This window comes from Chlamydotis macqueenii, chromosome 18, assembly GCF_036417535.1.
Source record: "Chlamydotis macqueenii isolate bChlMac1 chromosome 18, bChlMac1.mat, whole genome shotgun sequence".
NCBI classification, from domain to species: Eukaryota; Metazoa; Chordata; class Aves; order Otidiformes; family Otididae; genus Chlamydotis; species Chlamydotis macqueenii.
In genome coordinates this window covers 6,896,661-6,914,827 of record NC_141573.1, presented here as the reverse complement: position 1 = coordinate 6,914,827, position 18,167 = coordinate 6,896,661, and the positions used below count along the sequence as shown (strand labels likewise).

At 54.4% G+C, this 18,167-nt stretch overlaps 1 protein-coding gene across 1 annotated transcript in view; it reads left to right on the top strand.

Annotated features, from left to right (window-relative positions):
* Positions 1-18,167, top strand: part of CACNA1G (calcium voltage-gated channel subunit alpha1 G) — a 143,255-nt gene that overhangs the window by 26,510 nt on the left and 98,578 nt on the right. Inside the window, exons 2-3 of the mRNA XM_086762607.1 lie at positions 16,431-16,542; positions 17,042-17,175. Of these exons, the coding sequence (XP_086618733.1) occupies positions 16,431-16,542; positions 17,042-17,175 (246 nt within the window). The remainder of the gene's footprint in view (positions 1-16,430; positions 16,543-17,041; positions 17,176-18,167) is intronic.

Sequence of the window (18,167 nt, the reverse complement as noted above, 5' to 3'; positions counted from 1 at the left end):
AGGCATGGGATGAGAAAGCCAGAAAAGCGCAACTTTCCTGACTAATTTTAGCCGTTTGAAGTCGAGATCTAAGCACCTAAATAAATGACCTGGTTTTAATAGGCTGCTGGTCAGGTCTCTGGGGTAAAACCTGGAACAAGTCTGGCTCCGTAGGTCTGCAAAGGTGGCCTGGGTCTGGAGAGGGAGCCTCCTTCCCTTAATTTGGCACTGCCACCGCAAGCCTTGCTGAGACCTAGGAGCAGGTGATGAAGCTGATGAGAGGGAATTTATCTGAATTTCTTTGAACTTAAGAGAAAAATCGAGAGTTTCTGTGTGGGGCAGCCATGTTGTAGCCAGGTGAGTTCAGTGCACTCCATGGGGCTGGATCCCTCCAGGTGTGGAAAGCAAAAGCAGGTCCAGGCTTTTCAGCCCTGGTATCACACCCTGACCTCTGAAATTTATTTAGCAAAAAACAGTGGTGTAGGGAAAGAGGAAACAGAATTAACCGAAGCACCTGCGTCAACCCAGGCATCCGAGCTGTGTACAGCTCCTCAGGTGGGGAATTGATGCCGGGATGCTTTTGGCAGAGCGTGGACCATCTTCCTCTGCGGCGGGTGATGAGGCTGAAGCTGCTGCTTTCTGCTCCCCATCCTGCTGCTGCCCTGGGCTGCCTGAATAGAAAGCAAAATCCCTTGAAAGGAAAATGCTATCTCGCTTGCTCAGCTGAGCAGTCTGCTGGGTCTCCGGGGTCAATCTCACCAGGAATAAGCAGTGAAATGCTTGTGGAAGTCAAGCTTTGAATTAGGTGGGCTTAGCTGGGATCCTAAAGCTGAACAAGCTGGGGACAGGTACGGGCTGGTGGGTCATACCGGGTGGTAGGAGCCATTTCCAAAATACCTGCCCAGGCTGGGAAGCTGCTTCGCAGCGCAGGGTCGGTGGGGGACCCATAGGGAGATGCCGGCGGGGTGGTGATGCAAGGAGGGGGCAAAATGTCTGTCTTCGTGTTTTGCCTCCTTGGATGGACCAGAGGTCACTTGCATTCTTCTGCTCTGGGCAAGAACAAATTGTAATTTTAATTATGTGGATATGACACCAATCCCTCCACTGCGATCAGGGCCTGTCTGTGAAATTGGATGAGCAGGAATTGCAATAAATGTTTCCTGGGACCGAGAGCTGGTCCCAGCCATGGCACCTGCATCTTCGCATGCCAGAGCTTGCGTTATTTTGGTTTTGTGCCTGGCTTGTTCTTCTACAAAATCACCTCTCTCTGAAGAGGGCTAGCCAGGCTGAGCATGGCCAGGGCTGGAAGATGCTCACAAGACTCCTCCATCCCAAATCCCCATCTGCATCGGGATGGAGCTTGTGGGGTGGTGGGACAGGGATGGAGCACAAACCCAGCTCCTCCAGTTCCTGCTGGCATCACGCGGTGCCGGCGTTGGCAGAGTCCCGGCGAGCTGCAGTGTGGGCGGAGTGCTGGGTCAGTATTTCGTCACAGTGGGAGCGGCGTGCTGGGCACCCAGCAGCACTGGAGGGGGAAAGACCCCAGGCTTTTGCATTTTGCTTTCCGCTTGCTACTTGGTGGCCCTGTGCCTGGTTTTTTGCTCCCTCTCAGTTTCAGTCAGTCCATGATGTGATCCTTCATCCTGCAGGACTGTAGGCATTGCCGGGAAGCACGTGCTGTCCCGGCGCTCAGTGGGGAGCGGTTACCCTCGTGGGCGGCTGCTTTCATAGGAAACCCACTCGCTTCTGATCTCATGTCATTTAGAAGCGTCACCTCCTCAGGGTGTCCGAAATGCACCTCCTGGCCCGCTGACACTCGGGGTGGCAGGAATCACGGCCGCAGCACAGATGGGATGGGAAAGGCCAGATCAAGGGAAAAATGAATTAGGACGTGCAGAAGTACCCTTGATCAAGGCAGTAACCTCTAATCCGGCTCAGTCCTCCTTATTTACAGTCGCTGAGAGCGAAGGCAGGAGAAAAGCAGCCTGGCAAGATGCACAAAGCCGATTTCCTTCCCCCCAGCTGCTTTGCTCTCGCTAATGTATTTGCTGGCAGCGCTCACCGTCCCCGGAGCATTTGAGCGCGGTCAGAGCAACTGTTCGCAGCCAAAGGCAGGAGTGTCAGAGCAGGCACGGGGCTGGAAATGGCTGGGAGGAGGGCGACGGGAGCCCCCAGCCCCTCGGCGTGGGACGCACATGAAATGAAGTGCTGAGCCCTTCTCCATCCCCTCCTCGCCAGGCAGAGATGCAGGCAGGGAAACCTCGCGGCCCCCGCCCCCGGCAGTGCCCCAGGGTCCGTGCCGCGGGCAGCACCGGTGGCGCTGGGCTGAGGGAAGGGGCTCGGTGCTGGGGAGGTTTCCCTGGGCTGTCTTGCTTGAAAATATTCACCAAGAGGCACCAGGGCTGGTTTTGTTTAGCTTTGCACTCTGTAAGAAGAGTGGGGACATCTGAGAGCTCTGCCCGCTGTGGGGACACTGGGAAGGTCAGAGCTCCAAGGGACTTGATCCGCTTGCACCTTTCGGTGTTGCAATGGAGACCAGAATCACCCCAAAATCTCCTACACCATAAAACCATTTGATATCCCCGGTTGCAAGCAAGCGCTTGCCCCCCGAGCATCAAGCGCTCGCGTAGCATGCGGGGTGCGCGCGGCCTGTGCCGTGCCGGGGCAGCGACGCTCCAGCCGGCTGCTCCAGAATATTCTGGAATTTTTAACGAGGGTTGGTGCGGTCACTGCACTTGTTCCGGGCAAAAGCAATGAGAATTTTATGAGGTGTAAATGGATTGTGAGTGCCTGAAAGCATCCGTGTCCCGCTCCGTGCGTGCACGCGCTTCTGCACCTCCTCTTCTCGGCCAGAATATCTTGTCTTTTTGCAGGCTTGGCGAAAAGATAAATATTAGCACCGTGAGATGCTCTGATCTGAGTTTCTGTCCGTGTTGCTGCTGTTGTGGTTAAAAACCGCTTCTTCTGGCTGTGGGATTCATTAGGGCCCAGTCTCTGGGGTTCGGAGGGAAAGCGAAGCAGCTGTTAATGAGGGAGCAGAGATATCTAGCGCTCGTTTCAAAGCAATAATGGAATTAGGAAGAAGACAAACACAGAGTAGTCCCGTGCCTGATGGCTTTATTTTCGGCTTCTTTCTTGCTTTTCGCTTTATTAGTTAGAATTAGAACATCCATTTTGCATTAGAGGGCAGATGCTGAAATCACACAGGATCGGAGAGAGTTACCAGTGGTGGGCTGAGACGGGGAAGTTTGGGCTTTCTCAGCCGTTTCGGAGAGCTTTCGCTGCAGATAACAGGGGCGAGAAGTGCAGGGGGAGCAGGAGGGGACGGTGAGGCTGATGGAGAGGGAGACAGGACAGCGAAGGGCAAGAGCTGGAGCCTGCAGCCTCTCTAGTGAGGCTTGTAATATGTTATTAATGGAAAAGAAACGGCAATTTTTATTTTGTGGAAATTCTTTTGTTCCACATTAATTTTTAAAGCGCGCCTTGCTCCTGTTACAGCCTCCTGCCGAAGCACGGTGCTGGCTGGGAGGAGCTGCCCTTTGAGAGGCTTTGGGGGGCCCACGTCTGTGTCCGGGCTGGGGGAGCGGTGTGGGGGTGCTGGGTGCTTTCCCGAGGCCAGCACCCCAACCCCACCCCTCCATTTGCACCCACCGAGCATCACCCAGGGCCTGGGGTGGGGGACGTGGAAGGTGCCAGGGCTGCGTTGTGTTGGGCTGCATGCCTTCGTTAGGTGCTGGGGCTTGATGAGGGCTTGCCTCCACACGGAGCTCTTTCTTAATTAACTCCATGTGCAAAGACACGCGGATCCTGGAACGGGAACAAGGCGCCCTTATTCCTCAATAAGCTTGTCCGCACATGGAGTAAATCAATAGCAGCTCATCGGGAGCAGTGCGCTGGCTGGAGATGCCGCCTAAGGATGAGTCACATTCAGAGAGGGGGGTTAAAAAAAAAAAATTCTTTAAAAAATCTGAATTAGGAATGGCCGTCATGTTTCTGGTGTGCCAAACCAAAGGGCTGGCTTTGTACCGTGTCCTCTCTCCTGCCTGGTGAGCCTTGTGGGTGAATTTTGCACCTTCAACCCATAATTATATACTGGGATGGGGCGGGGCTGAATACCAGGAGACTCTTGGACTTTTAAAGCGGTTGTGGGTTGGTGTATCCACACCAAGAGCCCTGCAGCAAGCAGTGCTGGGGTTAGTGCTGCCACGGGCTTCTCCCCAGCCTGCCATCACTTGGGCTGCTGGTGGCTTTTCTGCAAGGATCTGGGGGTTTTCCCCATATCCCTGTGGGTTTCCAGCAAGGAGGCAATCAAATGGGCTGGTACTGAGCAAATCCGAGGGTATTTTGGGTTTCCTTGTTGCTTTTCCCAAGTCAAAGCGAGCAAGGCTCTGGTGATGTGTGGGAGATTGGGAACCTGGAGGGTTTGGTGCATTTTTCATGAAGCTTTTGGAGAGATCAGAAGCGTTAGAAATAGTTTGGTTTAAAGCTCCTGAAGAGGCCAAATGCCCTGGCTGGGGCTTTTTCAGAGCAGCCCAGGGCTGTGCCAGGACACAGGGGTGTGCGGGGCCACATCTGGCTGCGGGAGCAGGGCTCACCTTGCTGCCGGGTCCGGATTTGGCTTTGGAGAGGAAAGGACAGGACAAGACACTGCTTAATGGGGGCTGAGTGCCGGAGCATTTCCCACCTCCATCCCAACCCAGTGGTCGCCGATGGCGAGGGTCAGGCCATCTGCACCGAAAATGCCCAGTCCCTCAGCAGGGCTCACAGCAGGACACAGACTCCCACAGTGACAATTTTTGCCCAAATGGGCTCAAACCAGGCTCATTCCCAGTCATCTAAGCAAACACCCTGCAATTTGGAAAGGACAGGGAAAATGGAGCCTCTTCAGCTGCCGAGGTCTCTCTATGCCTGGTTTCTCGCTGACACCGAGCAGCTCCCGGGACAGCGAGGGCCAAGCACCCTCCAGGCTTGTTCTGTGGGAATGAATGAACAGGATAAATCTATTTTAAATACCAGGTTGTGACACTGGTGACAGGTGCTTGAAGACGGTGGCAGCTTGGTCCCCGCTCTCCTTTCATTGCGGTTTGGCTCCGGTGGCATCACGCTGTCGGTGCTGCCGGCACCAGAGGAGCCACGCGGGTCAGGGTCAGGCCCTTGCTGCCGTGCCGGAGTCTTCGTGGATGACGTGGTATCCGCTCTCTGAGCTTCCTGGCTTTTGTCAGCTGCTGTTGAAGCCTGACACTGATTAAATGGGGTGGTTTGTGTTTAATAGCTTCCCGCTTGAGTTGTGCCGGGTGGAGGGCCCTGGCCGGATCCCCGCCGGCAGCACCGAGGGGCGGCAGCGCTGGGGTTCCCCCGTGGGTCTTCTGCACCCCTCAGCCTGGTGGGTGCTACCCTGGGTGGTTGCATACCCCTGCACCCCAGCGAGCTTGTCTACCTGATCCTTGGGAAGGAAAGCACCCTTGCAGGGCCAGCTGTGCTTTGGGATCCCCAGAAGGATGGGCAAATGCCAGGGCGGGGCGAGAATCCCTGGCCAGTGTCTGCCCTGCGCAGTGGTGCCCTGTCCCCTCCTGTCCCCTTCCCTGCCACTGCCCGGCAGCCAGACCTGTGCTGTCGCAGTCTTTGCCGTTGCCTCCTCCTGTACTTGCCTAGGGAAGGGAAGCCAGGGGGCTGTGCCATCCCTGCAGGCAGATTCCATGCGATGCACCTTAAACTTTACAAGGAAGACTTTTTTTGGTGGTCTTTCCTAGGACTTGAGATATTTCACCTAAGCTCCAACATACAAAACCCACTGTGGAGTCCCTGCCTGCTTCTCAGGGTTGTACCTCTTCTTTCTGTGTTTACCTTTGTGTTTTTGGGCAGTAGCAGCAGGCAGGGGCATGTGCCATGTGTCGGACATCATGTCTGAGCTCAACATAGGTTTTGAGCTGGAGCCTGTGCTCTGGGTCCTGCTTTTGAGCTGATCTTACCCCATTTTGGGCTAGGCTGTGTCTGTTTGGAGGCACGAAGCTGGGAGGTGTTTTGAGGCGGCTTCTCCTGCCGCGCTGGCTCAGCCCTGGGCAGAACAGCTTGCTGCACCCCGTCATTCCACACAAGCCCCGTGCCCGTGACGACTTTTAGTCACATTTACTCTCTGCGGTATTTTGACGTGGCGTCAAGATGTTTCAGTTTGTGCAGATGAACGTTAACTTGTAGACACCTCAAGAGCTGAGTCAGGCGCACTGGCACGGGCACAGCTCGTGGCTCAAGCATCTCCTGGAGATGCTGTCCTTGAGCTTCGCCCGGTGCAGCCATGAACTGGCTGCTCCTTGAGTCCGTGGGCAGGAGCAACCTCTTCCATATCGGGGCAAAGGCAGTAGGTTGGGAGCTGAGGTGGCCCTGACCTCCATTCCCCACCTGCAAAATGACCTTCTTAACGCTCATCCCCATTGTGAAAGATCTGCATTTCTTACACTGAAAAACACTATTTTTTCTTTTTTTTTCATTGTATATTTGAAAATCTGAAATGCGCAAGATGGTTCCTGTCTAATTAAGTACTTAATCTGCAACAAAATTCTGTATTTTATGGTGATATTTTTAAGAAAGGAAACGTTGGCTCCGTTTCTAAGTGAAACACTGAGGCAGGCCAGTTGGAAAATCGTCATTATACTCAGACTTTGTAAACATAATTTCTTTAATATTCTTTTTTCCCCCAACTTGAAGCCAGGTAAGAAAACATACACAAAAATTTGCAGGTAGCTTGAGTTGCCCCAAAGCTGTATTTCTACAGCAACGCTTTGCATGGTAAGTTATAACCAGTGCTGGTGGAAAGGACTCAGTCCTCCGATGGTCGGGCGCGGCTCCCACTGGTGCCCGGAGAAGGGTTTGCCCCAAAGGAGGCTATCACCTTGGTTATCGTTGTCACGGCAACTCGGGCATTGCCCCGAGAAGCTCTGGGAACCCCTCCCAGATCAGGGCAGGACACTGGCACCAGTGGAGGGGAAGGGAGAAGGTGTGAGGACATGGGGTCTGCAGCCCCTGAACTCTGCTTTAACTGGTGTTTGCAGCCTTCAGAATGAGTGATACTGGTTCCTCCAGCCCTTCTGCCCTGTCTTGGTCCATAGGGTTAAAATGATGGGGGGTTTGTCCTTGGATTTGTCCTCCAAGCTTTTTTTTTTGTGAGGCTTGGCCAGGTTTCCTCAGGGGCTTTGAGCTTGTACCCTTCTGCCATTAAAACACTGGGCTGGGAAGAAGGGCCCAGCTGCAGCAGATGTGGCTGGGAGCCGGGTGCTTTTTGGCTCATCCTGGAGCTGATGCAGCCAGGAATCCTCTACGTCTGCCCCATCTTTTTTCCTCTGCTGAGCCCCAAGCTGCCCATTTGTAGAGCACAAATGGGCAAAACCCAGGGTCTGAGCTTCTCTAAAGCCCTAGGAAGGTGTTTGCCTTGGTGTGGCAGACATGTTTCTCTGCTTGGTGGAAGATGGAAGGGTGTCTTGAATTGCCCTCGCAGTTCTGGAGATCTTGTGGATGACTTTGTGGGTCTGGCAGCCATGGAGTCTGCCGGGTGAGGGCTGTGCCGTGCCGTGGGGTGGGATGCTCTGCTGCTGGGAGAGGGTTCACTCCGGTGCATCCTTCCTGCCCCGTGCCCCGATTTCTTTTCCCCGTCTCTCAAATCCCACCCGTGAGCATCCCTCGCCCGGGTGCCTGCGGATGGATGGGAAGGAGCCGTGGGAGGGGCGTGGGGGTAGAAACCGGTCGTGTGGCTCGGATGGAGATGGAGCTGATTTGTTCAGCTTGCTCGCATCCCGGCTCCTCGCTGACAGCTCTTCCCGCCGAGGTTTCCCCTGGCCCTCAGTCAAGCAGAGGGAATTCCCTCTCCTCTGCCCGAGCTCCAGCTGCAGCCGGGATCGCTGCGGTGAACGCGAGGACGGGCAGTCGTCGCCGTCTCTCCCGGCTTTGCCGGGGTTTGTGGTCCTTGCTTGGCTACCACATCTCAGTGCCATCCTGCCACCCTCTTGTTAGGGAGATTAGGGAAGCGCTGAATTAATCCGCGGCTGCTCTTGACCCTGCAGAGCTGTCCTGTGTCCCGTGCTCCTTGCTGCAGCTGCTGACATCCCCTGCCCGGGATGAATCTTTCATGCGCTCGCCTCGTGTATATTTAATAGGCTGGGATTGGGTTCGAGCCCGTGCTGATGGCTGGCGGGGGCTCGGGGGGCTGCGGGATGGGGCTGGGGGCACAGAGTGGTCCCCAGAGGAGAGGGGTGCACAGGGAGGCAGAGAGCCCGTATCACCTGAGCCGGGCAGGGTGCTGATGCTCGCAGGGAAAATTTTGGCTCCCCAGGGAATATTTTGGCTCCGCAGGGATAGGCGCAGGGTTTTGCTGGCCAAGGGGGAGGTAACCCAGCGGTGGTGGAAGCAGAGAGCCCATTGAGGGAGCGTGTCGGGATCACAGGGGAAGTGGAGGAGCTGCCAGGACAATTAGCATGGGCTTGTTCTCACAGGGATGGAGCGGGGCTGTAATCAGCCTGTCACTTCCCTGGCTTTATTAATGCATTGATTTTTTTGGGGGGGGTTGGCTCTGTGTGGCACAGTGCCTGCGGGGAGAGGAGGAGGTTCGAGGTGGCGTGTCTCTGGGCATGGCAATGTCTCATTTTGGAAGCTGCTCAGGCTCCTTCCTTGAGTACTGATGGAGGAGGAGGAGAGACATCCCCTCCATCTGTGCGCTGCCCTAGGAAGGGATTTAAATCACAGGCTTGTGAAAAAGAGGAAATGTGCCTGTTCTGCTCAGGTTTTGAAGCCTGCAGGTGCCTCCTGGAGATGCTCACCTTCCCCGTTCGGGGGGATCTGGCTTGGAGGGGATCTTTTTTCCTGGGCCATGGGGACCAAGCCGGCGTGGACTCACTGCTCCATGGCCCCTGTCCCAGCCAGATGCTGGGGCTGGGGCAGCAGTGAGGACCCGGCTGCCCTCCTGGGTCAGCGATGGGAGGAGGTTTTCTATGCCCAGGGTCGGTACCCTGGCCCCTCATTTGCCCTCTGCTCCAGCAGCGAAGGGCGAGAGATGCTCTCCATAGGAATATATGAATATATAAAGAGGAAAATAGAAATAAATATATTTTAAAATTATTTATATATATATATATACATGTATGTTTTGGGTCAAGTTTTATCCCGCTCCACCTCTCCATGCATTTGGGATCTCCTCCTCTCTGCCTTGCCCTCTCACTCTCTTCCGCTTTTGTTCAAACCCGCCTGACCGGTGCAGCATCCCTGGCACGGCAGCACTGATGCCACACGTGTGGCCATGCAGAGCCACCTTTTTAATTCCTTCATTTCACCAACTGTTACATAAATACACTTTTATACTGAACTTGTGGACGTCACTGAAGCTCTGTCCATACCCATAACATCACTGTTTCCATGGGAACCAGCGTACTTCCAAGAGGGAAAAAGTAGAAGGAGACTAAAAAAAGGACAAAGAAGGAACAAAATAAGACAAATATGTGACATATCCCAACGATGTGTCGGTGTAGGATGTTACAAAGATTTCACTGCAACTTGTTTAGGAAGCCTTGCATAACAGTTTTTGTCTTGAGTAATGCAGCAAGCCCAATCTGGGATGGCAGAAACTTGATAGCATCCCAAATATCCTGCATCTCTTGGTGAGAGAGAAGCGGCTCTGCATGAGGTGCTTTTCAGTGTGAGCGTGAGGGGAAGCTGCATCTGCCTGTGTTGCAGCATCTCCCTGGGTTCCCGTGGATTTTCCTCCTGCCCGGACCCGCGGCTGGGGCTGTGCATCACGAGGGGGTGGCACTGCTGGGCGCTGTGGGCACATCCCGGTGAGCAGCCAGCCCCGCCGCGCTTCTGTTTCACCGAGCTTTAAGGGCTATTAAGGGACAATTTACAGCAAACGAGTTTAAAAATATATATATTTGGGGGTTAAGTGTCTATCCACTCTGCACTTTGTAAGGTGTGGTGGGAGAAAAGGTCTTAAATATATTAGTGAGCACTGGCAACTTTGGCACATTTAGTGTGTTTTAACTGGTACCCCTGGGTCCCTCCTGCAGAGGAGGAGTCCATTAGGAAGGGTTTTACATCTCATGACAGCATCTTCGTTAATGCCACTCCTGCGCTGCTGGGAGGGAGTGCATCCCGGGGGCTCCGCCATGGGAGGCGATGGCCGGCGCGGAGGCTGAGCTGGGAGGAGGACGGAGAGAGGCACGCGGGTGCCGGGGCACGCTCCCACCTCTGCAGCCCCGCTTTGGTGGCGCGAGTGGGAGGAGAGCCCGTCCCTGAGCCGCCCAGATGTCAGCAGAAGGTGCTAAACCAGCAGCCATGCGTGTCAAGGCCCCTGCCCTTTGCGCAAGGGTGTTTTGGGCTGGTTTTTTGGCCTCCACTCTGTGATGTCGAGACAGGCGTGAGGAGGAAGGAAGGACTGGGGTGAGAAGCCAGAACAAATTCAGCCTGAAGTGCTCTTGCTTGACGTTTTGCTTTATTTTATTTTTTTTAAAGCACCCATCGCCCCAGGTGTTGGTCCCAAAGCCGGGCTGCCAGCAGCAGAGCCCTCCCAGCCCCTGGTTCAGGAATTAATTGTAAGCGATATGTAGGGCTTTTCTTAAAATCTTCAGCTCCTGAAGTTTGGAGATTATGCAAGACACTCAGCTTGCAGGATTTTTTTATTTTTTTTTTTCCTCTTTAAGCAATAAGATTTTAAATCCTTTTGGTTGCTGGAAAAAAAGCAACCTTAAAGTACAAATCTAAAAGGTTATGGGGAAACAATTCCAAAACAGTAAAGTAAATAAGAACCTTGTCAGGGTTGTGGTTTTTTTTTTTTCTTGACAAAACATCTTTTTTTTTTTTTTTTATCAAGCTCCATCCCTTCTAAATACAGCATCATTCTTCGCTTCATCACCTGGGCGGCTGAGCAGGGTTCCTCCGCGCTGCTGAGCAAATCCTACATCCCCTTTGACAGGCGGCTGCGTTTCCGAGGTGGAGGAGAGCATCTCCTGCCTGCAGCCGACAGCGCGTTTTAAAATCTTTGGGAGAAAAATGAAAAGATGATTAAGACGATTACTGCCTGAAATCCCCTTTTTCCTCTGCTTTTGGGCTTTACAGTCACCGTTGTGCGTTGTGGGGCCTTTGGGGACCGTCACGGGGCCGTGGCCCTGCGGTACTGGCGAGACAGGAGCGGGGTGCGGTCGTTTCATGGCAGAGGGGAGCAGCTGCCTGTGCATCCCCTTGAACATCTGCAAGGGAAAATAAATTAGAGATGAAATTTCCAAAAACGCTGGCATGAATAATCGTCCTGTTTTGGTTTCCCAGGTTTAATTGTGAAGCTGCATGAATTAAAATAAACCTCCTGGGTCGGTCTGCGCTATGAGGGAAGTGATTTTGAAGGGCCGCAGAGCAGTGACTAGGCAGGGATGATGCTCCCCACCTGGCTTTTGCCCGGCTGGGAGCCTGTGGATGGGGGTGTCGAGGCTACGCCGAGCTCAGCGGGGCCGTGCCGGCTCCCAGCAGCGTGCGCTTGGACTGCCAGGTGCGGTGACCCGGGACGGGGCAAGCGCCAGGCGCGTGGTGTGATTGCTCTCTGCGTAATGTTTGAATCTTTAAACCCCTTCGCTGCAGCCCCACCAGAGCGCCTTTGGCTTTGCTTTCCAGGAACAGGCTCTCCTGGCAGGAATCCTGCAGATTGTGGGGCAGGAGATGTGCGCTCCGTCCATCGCGTGTGTGCAACGAGCGTGCCCGGGGCTGCCGTGCCCGCGGCGGGTTGTCCGCCCCGTCAGGAAAAAGCAGTTTTGCTGTCAGCGTGGTGCTGTGATGCTGCGGGAAGGGCTGTAAACCTGCTGCGTCTTCCCTGCTTCATCCCGCTCTCGCGTTCCCTGGAGAGAGAGGAGAGGAGCAAAAGATGGGTGCTGGTTTTGCTTTTGAAGGAATATGGTGGGGGAAAAAAAAAAAAATCCCATTAAATGTTCAGGGTTGTGATGGGAATCCTATAACCTTTCAACTGGACATGACGTGAAGAGCCTTTTCCTGTTGGCCTAGAGCAGTCGGAGGCGAAGCTGGGAAGGGTTTGTTATTTCCATCCGTGAGGCAGATTAACTCTGAGGGCTTTTAACTTCCCTTGCAAACGGCTTAAATTAATGTTTTAGGATTTTAGTCCCTGCCTCCTTCCGCCTCCCCGAAGGCCAGACCCTGGAAGTCCCATTATGCTCCTGTCAAAGGGGCTATTTCTGGAATTGATGATATGAATGAAGCCTAAAACTCCGCTCTCATTAACGTCGGCAGCTTATCCCAGTGTCGCTCCTAAGCTGGTGGGACTCGGTGACACTGCAGGGGAAGGCTGTCATTTCAACCCAATTTTCACATGGCATTTGCACAAAAATTTCCAGGCCTTGCCAGCGCTTTTCGGCACATTTGTCAAATACCAGTCGCTGTCCCAGAGAGCGAAGGCTTTGCCTGGCGCAAGAGAAATGGCTGCAGGTGGTGATGGTGGACCCGACGGTGGTCATGGCTGTGGTTTGTGGGTCCAAATGACCTCATTGCCCCAGAAAACAGGCAGCAGAGCAGAGCTGAGGTGTCACCTGGCCGGATCAAGGCAGTTTGATGTGTTTCTGTGGTTGGATTTTATTGCAGGGTACAAGCTCGCAGCCCCCAGTGCTGCCCGGGCGTTGGTCCCCACTTTGCCTGTGGAGCCTCGCTCCCCATCATGCTGGCTGTGCTTTCGGGGGGTCCCACTCCACCTCGAGCGACGGCAGCATGGCAGCACGCTGCCTTGGAGCCGCTGCCTTGCTGGAGCGTGGACGCTGCTTAGGGAGAGCTGGAGGAGGGGATGGGGAAGGAGCTGGAGAGGAGAGAGAAGGATGCAGGGAAGGAGGAGAGTGGGAATAGCAGAAGCTGCCTGGGAGTAGCAGAGTACCAAGGGAAGAAATAAATATTAATTTCATGGAAGATCATGGTTCCTGTAAAGCGTGACCAAACGCTGCCCCTCCATACCTGGTTCAGCTGTTGGCAGGGATGTCCGGTCCCCCTGGTGAAGGGACAATGGTCTCTGGGGACGGGCGATGCTGCGGCACAGTGGTGCCTGCTCTCCCCATCCCCGAGCCAAAGAGTGTGCCAGGACCAGCGTGTGTGCTCCGGCTCGGCGGGGAGCGCCCGGGCTGCTGAGGGACCGAGCATCATGCCCACCGTCTGCCCTCGAGCGACAACTTCCCATTTAATTCCCTTGCTGGTGAATTTGATCCCAACTTCTGCAACCAAATTGTAGTGAGCATAATGCAATATCTTTCTCTGTTGATTGTATTAGGCTGGGTAGTGCTGGCTAATTGAATCTGGGGCTCTTGCCTCTTAATTACGAAAGGTCAGGCTCCGCCGAGCACGGGCAGGTAGCACAGGGATCGCTCGTGGTGGGAAGGGGGCTGAGGGCTCCTGCTCTGTGCAAAGGTTGCTGTTCATTACAAGTGAGTGACTTGTGGATTTTTTTTCTTTTTTTTTTTTTTTTTTTGGTACACTTTGTCGTATGAATTTTAAGAGCCAGGTTACAACAAAAGATTTATTTATTTATTTGTTTATTTATTTATTTATTTTAAGTGTAAAGAATCTGGAAGCATTTTGACTGCCTGTTTTGATCGAGTTGATGGTAAAAATGTGGACTTTTAAGAATAAGCTGGGGTGAGCAGGTGACCCTGAGAAGCAGAGGCTCTTTCTGTGACACTTGTGGGGCGGACCAGATGGGGTGAGGACCTGCTGTGTGTGTGAACCCCGTTATTTGTTGGTTTTAAACATCAACCCTATGCTCCTCGCCTGCTCGCCGCGAGGAGGGGCAGGACCCCCAGGGCCAGCTCCCTTCCTGTCAAATATTTACTTCGCACAGCGTGCGCTGTGGGCTCAGCTCGGCACTGTTGGGACTGCCACCAGCAGTGCCACCGCTGCCCCTCGCCCCTGCTGCCTCCTCCGCACCTTCGCTGCTGGCTGGGGACCAGCGTGGCCTCTGGTGCTTCCCAAAACCCCTTTGCCCCTTCGTGGCCCACGCAGCAGCAGCGGGCGGCACTCGATAGAGCACCTTCTGCTTTTGCTAATTGAAGAGTTTCCCTTTGTCAGCCGCTCAGCTCAAAGCAGGGTCGGTACAAAGCCGTAGCCATCAGCACTTTGTATGCCTCTGAAAATCCCATTAGCAAAAGAAAGAGCTTGAAGTTTCATTCAGCTGAAAAAAAAAAAAAAATAGAAAAAAAAAAAAAAACTAACTCAACCCAAAGCTTCTGATCTATCAGCTGCACATTAACATACCGCCCTCGGCACCGCTGGGTCCCTGTCCCGGGAATATTCAATCAGGGTGAAGTGTTATATTGGACTGAAATGTGTTTGCTTGCGGGAGCGATATGCTGATAAGTGGGTCTGCGGTTAAAGCTGGGGATAAAAAACCCGCCATCAGCAACTCAACTCCGCTCCCGCTCTCTGGGTCCCCCTCCTTCCCCAGGCTGTTTCCCTGCCTGCGGGATGTTTGTTCCTGCAAGGGGAGTTGGGGCGTGGGGAGCACGGGAAGGGAGAGCAGGGACCAGCGCTGGGCTGGGGGGCATGGAGAGAGCTGTGGGGGTGGGATGGGGAGGGCAGCGTCGAGGGGCTGGTGGGTGCAGCTCTGGTGCTGGTCCCTACTTCTCTCTCCCAGCTGCACCTCGTGCCCCGTGCACATTTTGAGGGGCTGTGCTCTCCTGGCTACCCTCTACTTGCCATTAGTGACTGGGTGCCGGCATGCTAATGAGCACTGAGAAGCACCCACGGCTTCATGGTCTGTGGCGTGTTGGAGGAGAACAGAGAGGGTGCCTTCAGTGCCATCCCGTGCTGTTCCTCCCATTTCAGCCACCGCTCAGGGGACAGGGGGCTGTGGTGAGCTGGGTCTGCTCAGCTGCCCTGGGTGGGTGTTAGAGCTGCTCTGGGTCTTGGAGAGGGAGGAGGTGAGGTCAGAGCGGCACTGAGCAGATGCACATCGTGGTGGTGCGCCCACCTCCGCTTGCTCAGGAGCTGCGGTCCCCAGGCAGCACCAGATTGTGGCAAAAGCATCACCCAAGTCCTGTGCCCAGCCGAGACGGAGCCCATGGGGAAGATGAAAAGTCTTCTCCACCACGAAAGAACGAGCACAAAGCTTTGCCTGTCTGGGAAAGCACCACTCTGTCTCTGCAGGTTTTGACCCAACCAGGCAGGCTGCTCCCGAGCCTCCTTGTTTCCATCCCGAATATCTCCCGCGGCCCTTGTAGACGTACGTTCATTCTATCACCCGTTTGGGATCGTACGGGGTTCTGAAGAATCTTGCTGCTGTCCCCTCCTCCAGCTGCCCTCCGTGCTTGCCCCTGCAGGGCTATATTTGGGATAAATATCCCAGCCCGTAGTCCCAGCCTGACAGCTGGAATGTCTGTCCCGATATCTCATAAACATTTCTTCCGATTAAAAGATCCAGATAGCCGACAACCAAGCCGTGACTCAGCCCCATGTGATTTCCCAGGAATACGCCCAGGATGGGTGGCAGGAGCTGCCAGCCGCAGCCCCGCGCGCCCAGCGGGGAGGCACCTGCTGATTCATCCTCACCTTCCTCCCCAGCCAGATAACGCTGCAGCGCCGGCTCCCGAACGCCACCCGCCACCGCCTCGCAGCGAGAGCTCTTGTCTGACGAGGGCCACGCTTATTTTCCCAGAGCCTGGAAGCTGCTGCCTGTGCCCAGATGGGAGCGTGGCCCCGACTGCCTGGGGTTGCGGCGGTCGGTGGGGTGTTTTCCGTGCTAGGCTGGAGGATAACCCTGGCACCGCATTGCGTCGACTCCTGGATTTCACATCTCTGTGCCACCAGCAGCCGGGAGCTGGCGGGAAACGTCTCCTAGAAGGATGAAAAAAATTTGGTGCCGGGTCTGAACCGTCCCTGTTTCCCATGGCGGCGTGCTGTGTTCTGCCCAAAAAGTAACAGCATCTGAAGTCTGTCCCAGCAGCTCAGCTCTTTAGAATTGCTCCAAGCGGCAGCAGTCAGGGCAGGGGATGGACTCTGACTTTTTGGCAGTCGGTTAATGGTTTTGACAGTCTTAATTTGGGCTGGGAATGGAAAGTTCAAGCAGTGACTTCAGGGAAACGCCTCTGGGATAAGCTGTGACATGGTTAATAGAGAATTGTAATGTTGTTAAAGTTTTTTTCCATAAAATGCCAGGAGAGGAAATTAACAGTGTGGGGTTGTTTGTTTTTTTTTTTCTCCTAAAAATTGATATCTTTCTTTTAATTTAATTTTTTAATCCATCACATCAGCACTCAACACTCTTGCCATGCGACTCTCATTTAAGAGTGGTTTTCGCATTAGCTGTACAACTGATGTCAGCGCGGGGCGAAGACGCTGTTGGTTTGCCATGCAGGCAAGCTTTCCGTGCAAAACCGGATAAAGTCCAGCTGGGGACTGTTCCCATCATATGGCCCCGTTGGCTTCCTTGACGGGGCGCCGTGCAGGTGGTTCGAGAGGGTGAGCATGCTTGTGATCCTGCTCAACTGCGTGACGTTGGGCATGTTCCACCCCTGCGAGGACATCGCCTGCGACTCGCCGCGCTGCAGGATCCTCCAGGTACGGCTCGCGGCTCGGCTCTGGCTTTTAGCTGAACGGCGAGCACAGGGTTGATGCGGAGCGGGAAGGGCCGAGCTGCGGCGGAGCTGGCTCCAGCCGCAGGGGAGGTGGCCTGGTGCCCTGGATGGATGGGTGCTGGCTGCGCTGCCTTAAAAAAAGCTGATTTTGGTGCTCAAATGTGAATTCATGCTGTCATCAGGCAAAGCCCCTGCCAGGCTATGCCAGGCCCGGCGTTGCCAAGCTTTGCTTGGAGTGCTTGGGCAGGGTTAACCATCAAGTTTATGGTAAAACCCATTGTGCTTGTCCCTTTATCCCAGCATTATGGCCACTCTGGGTTGGGGGAAGACACAAGGCTGCTCACAGCACTGCCTCCACCCAGGGATTTTAGCCCTTGGTGGTGCAAGAGGAGACCTTGTTGGACTCAGGTCTCGAATTCCCTCCCCTGGTCCCAGCGTGCAGTGATGCAGGAGCATCCCTCCTCCCTTCCTTTCTTTTGCAGAGCTTTGACGATTTCATCTTCGCCTTCTTTGCTGTGGAAATGATCGTCAAGATGATTGCGCTGGGGATTTTCGGGAAGAAATGCTACTTGGGAGACACGTGGAACCGCCTGGACTTCTTCATTGTCATCGCAGGGTAAGCCCAGCACGGCAGGTCCCCCTCTGCTCGTGCCTCTCTGTTGTCATTCACAGCATCACTTAGCAAGCGCTGGATTTGGGGGAGTGAATGGTTTGCAGGGGTGAAGGCTGGGGGTTTGCTGGCCCTCAGAGCCATCGGCATTGTCCAACCTGGCTCCACAGCGCAGAAGTCCCTTCCGTCCTCTCCATAGCTTGTGGGAGAGCTGGTGCTCATCTCACGGAGAGAGCGGAGCAGGGTGACAAAAGCTGTTTGTGATGGATTTTGGCCAGCCCGTGCCCTGGGGCTCCTCGCCGGGTGCTGGGCTCAGTTCGTCTCCCTCCAGCCCTGCCGGTGGTTTCGGTTTCCATCAGGCGAGATGGCGGTGGAGTGGGTGGTTGGGAGCACAGAGCGGCGTGCCAGAGTGGATAGTTTACTGAAATGTGCGTGATTGCCCTCATTATTATACTTTTTTTTTTTTTTTTTTTTGGTGAGGGAAAGCTACCAAGTTTGCCTTTCTGAGTGTTTTCCTTTCAGAGGCACCTGGTTTGAATTAAAGCCTCTTCCAGCACCCGAGAGTCTCCTGGCGGAGGCTGGAAATCCACATGAAAAGTCCCTGGCCCCCGGCCAGTGAGCTGAGTTCCTTTGACACACGAATTGCTCGCCGGCCCTCGCCTCCCCTCCCCACTCCGAGAGCCCAAAGACCTTTGGGAAAACAGTGTGGTTTCTCCTCTTTTGATAGAGCTGGAGATCAAATTTACTGGATTTTCCTGGAAAAGAGCAGGGACCTTTCTAGCCAAGCTGTTGCTCAGTGTGGGTTTGGTGTGCCCCAAGAAGGGGCAACACATTGGTGGGCTTTGCTTATGGTCCACCACCAGCCCCATAGGGTCATGGCACACATCTCTGCCAGGCAGTTGGGACAACCAAAGCAGTGGCCCAGTAAAACCAGTAAGGAGGTGTCAGGTGTCCCACCGCATCCTTGGCCTAGGAAACTCATTGCCATGGGATGCTGC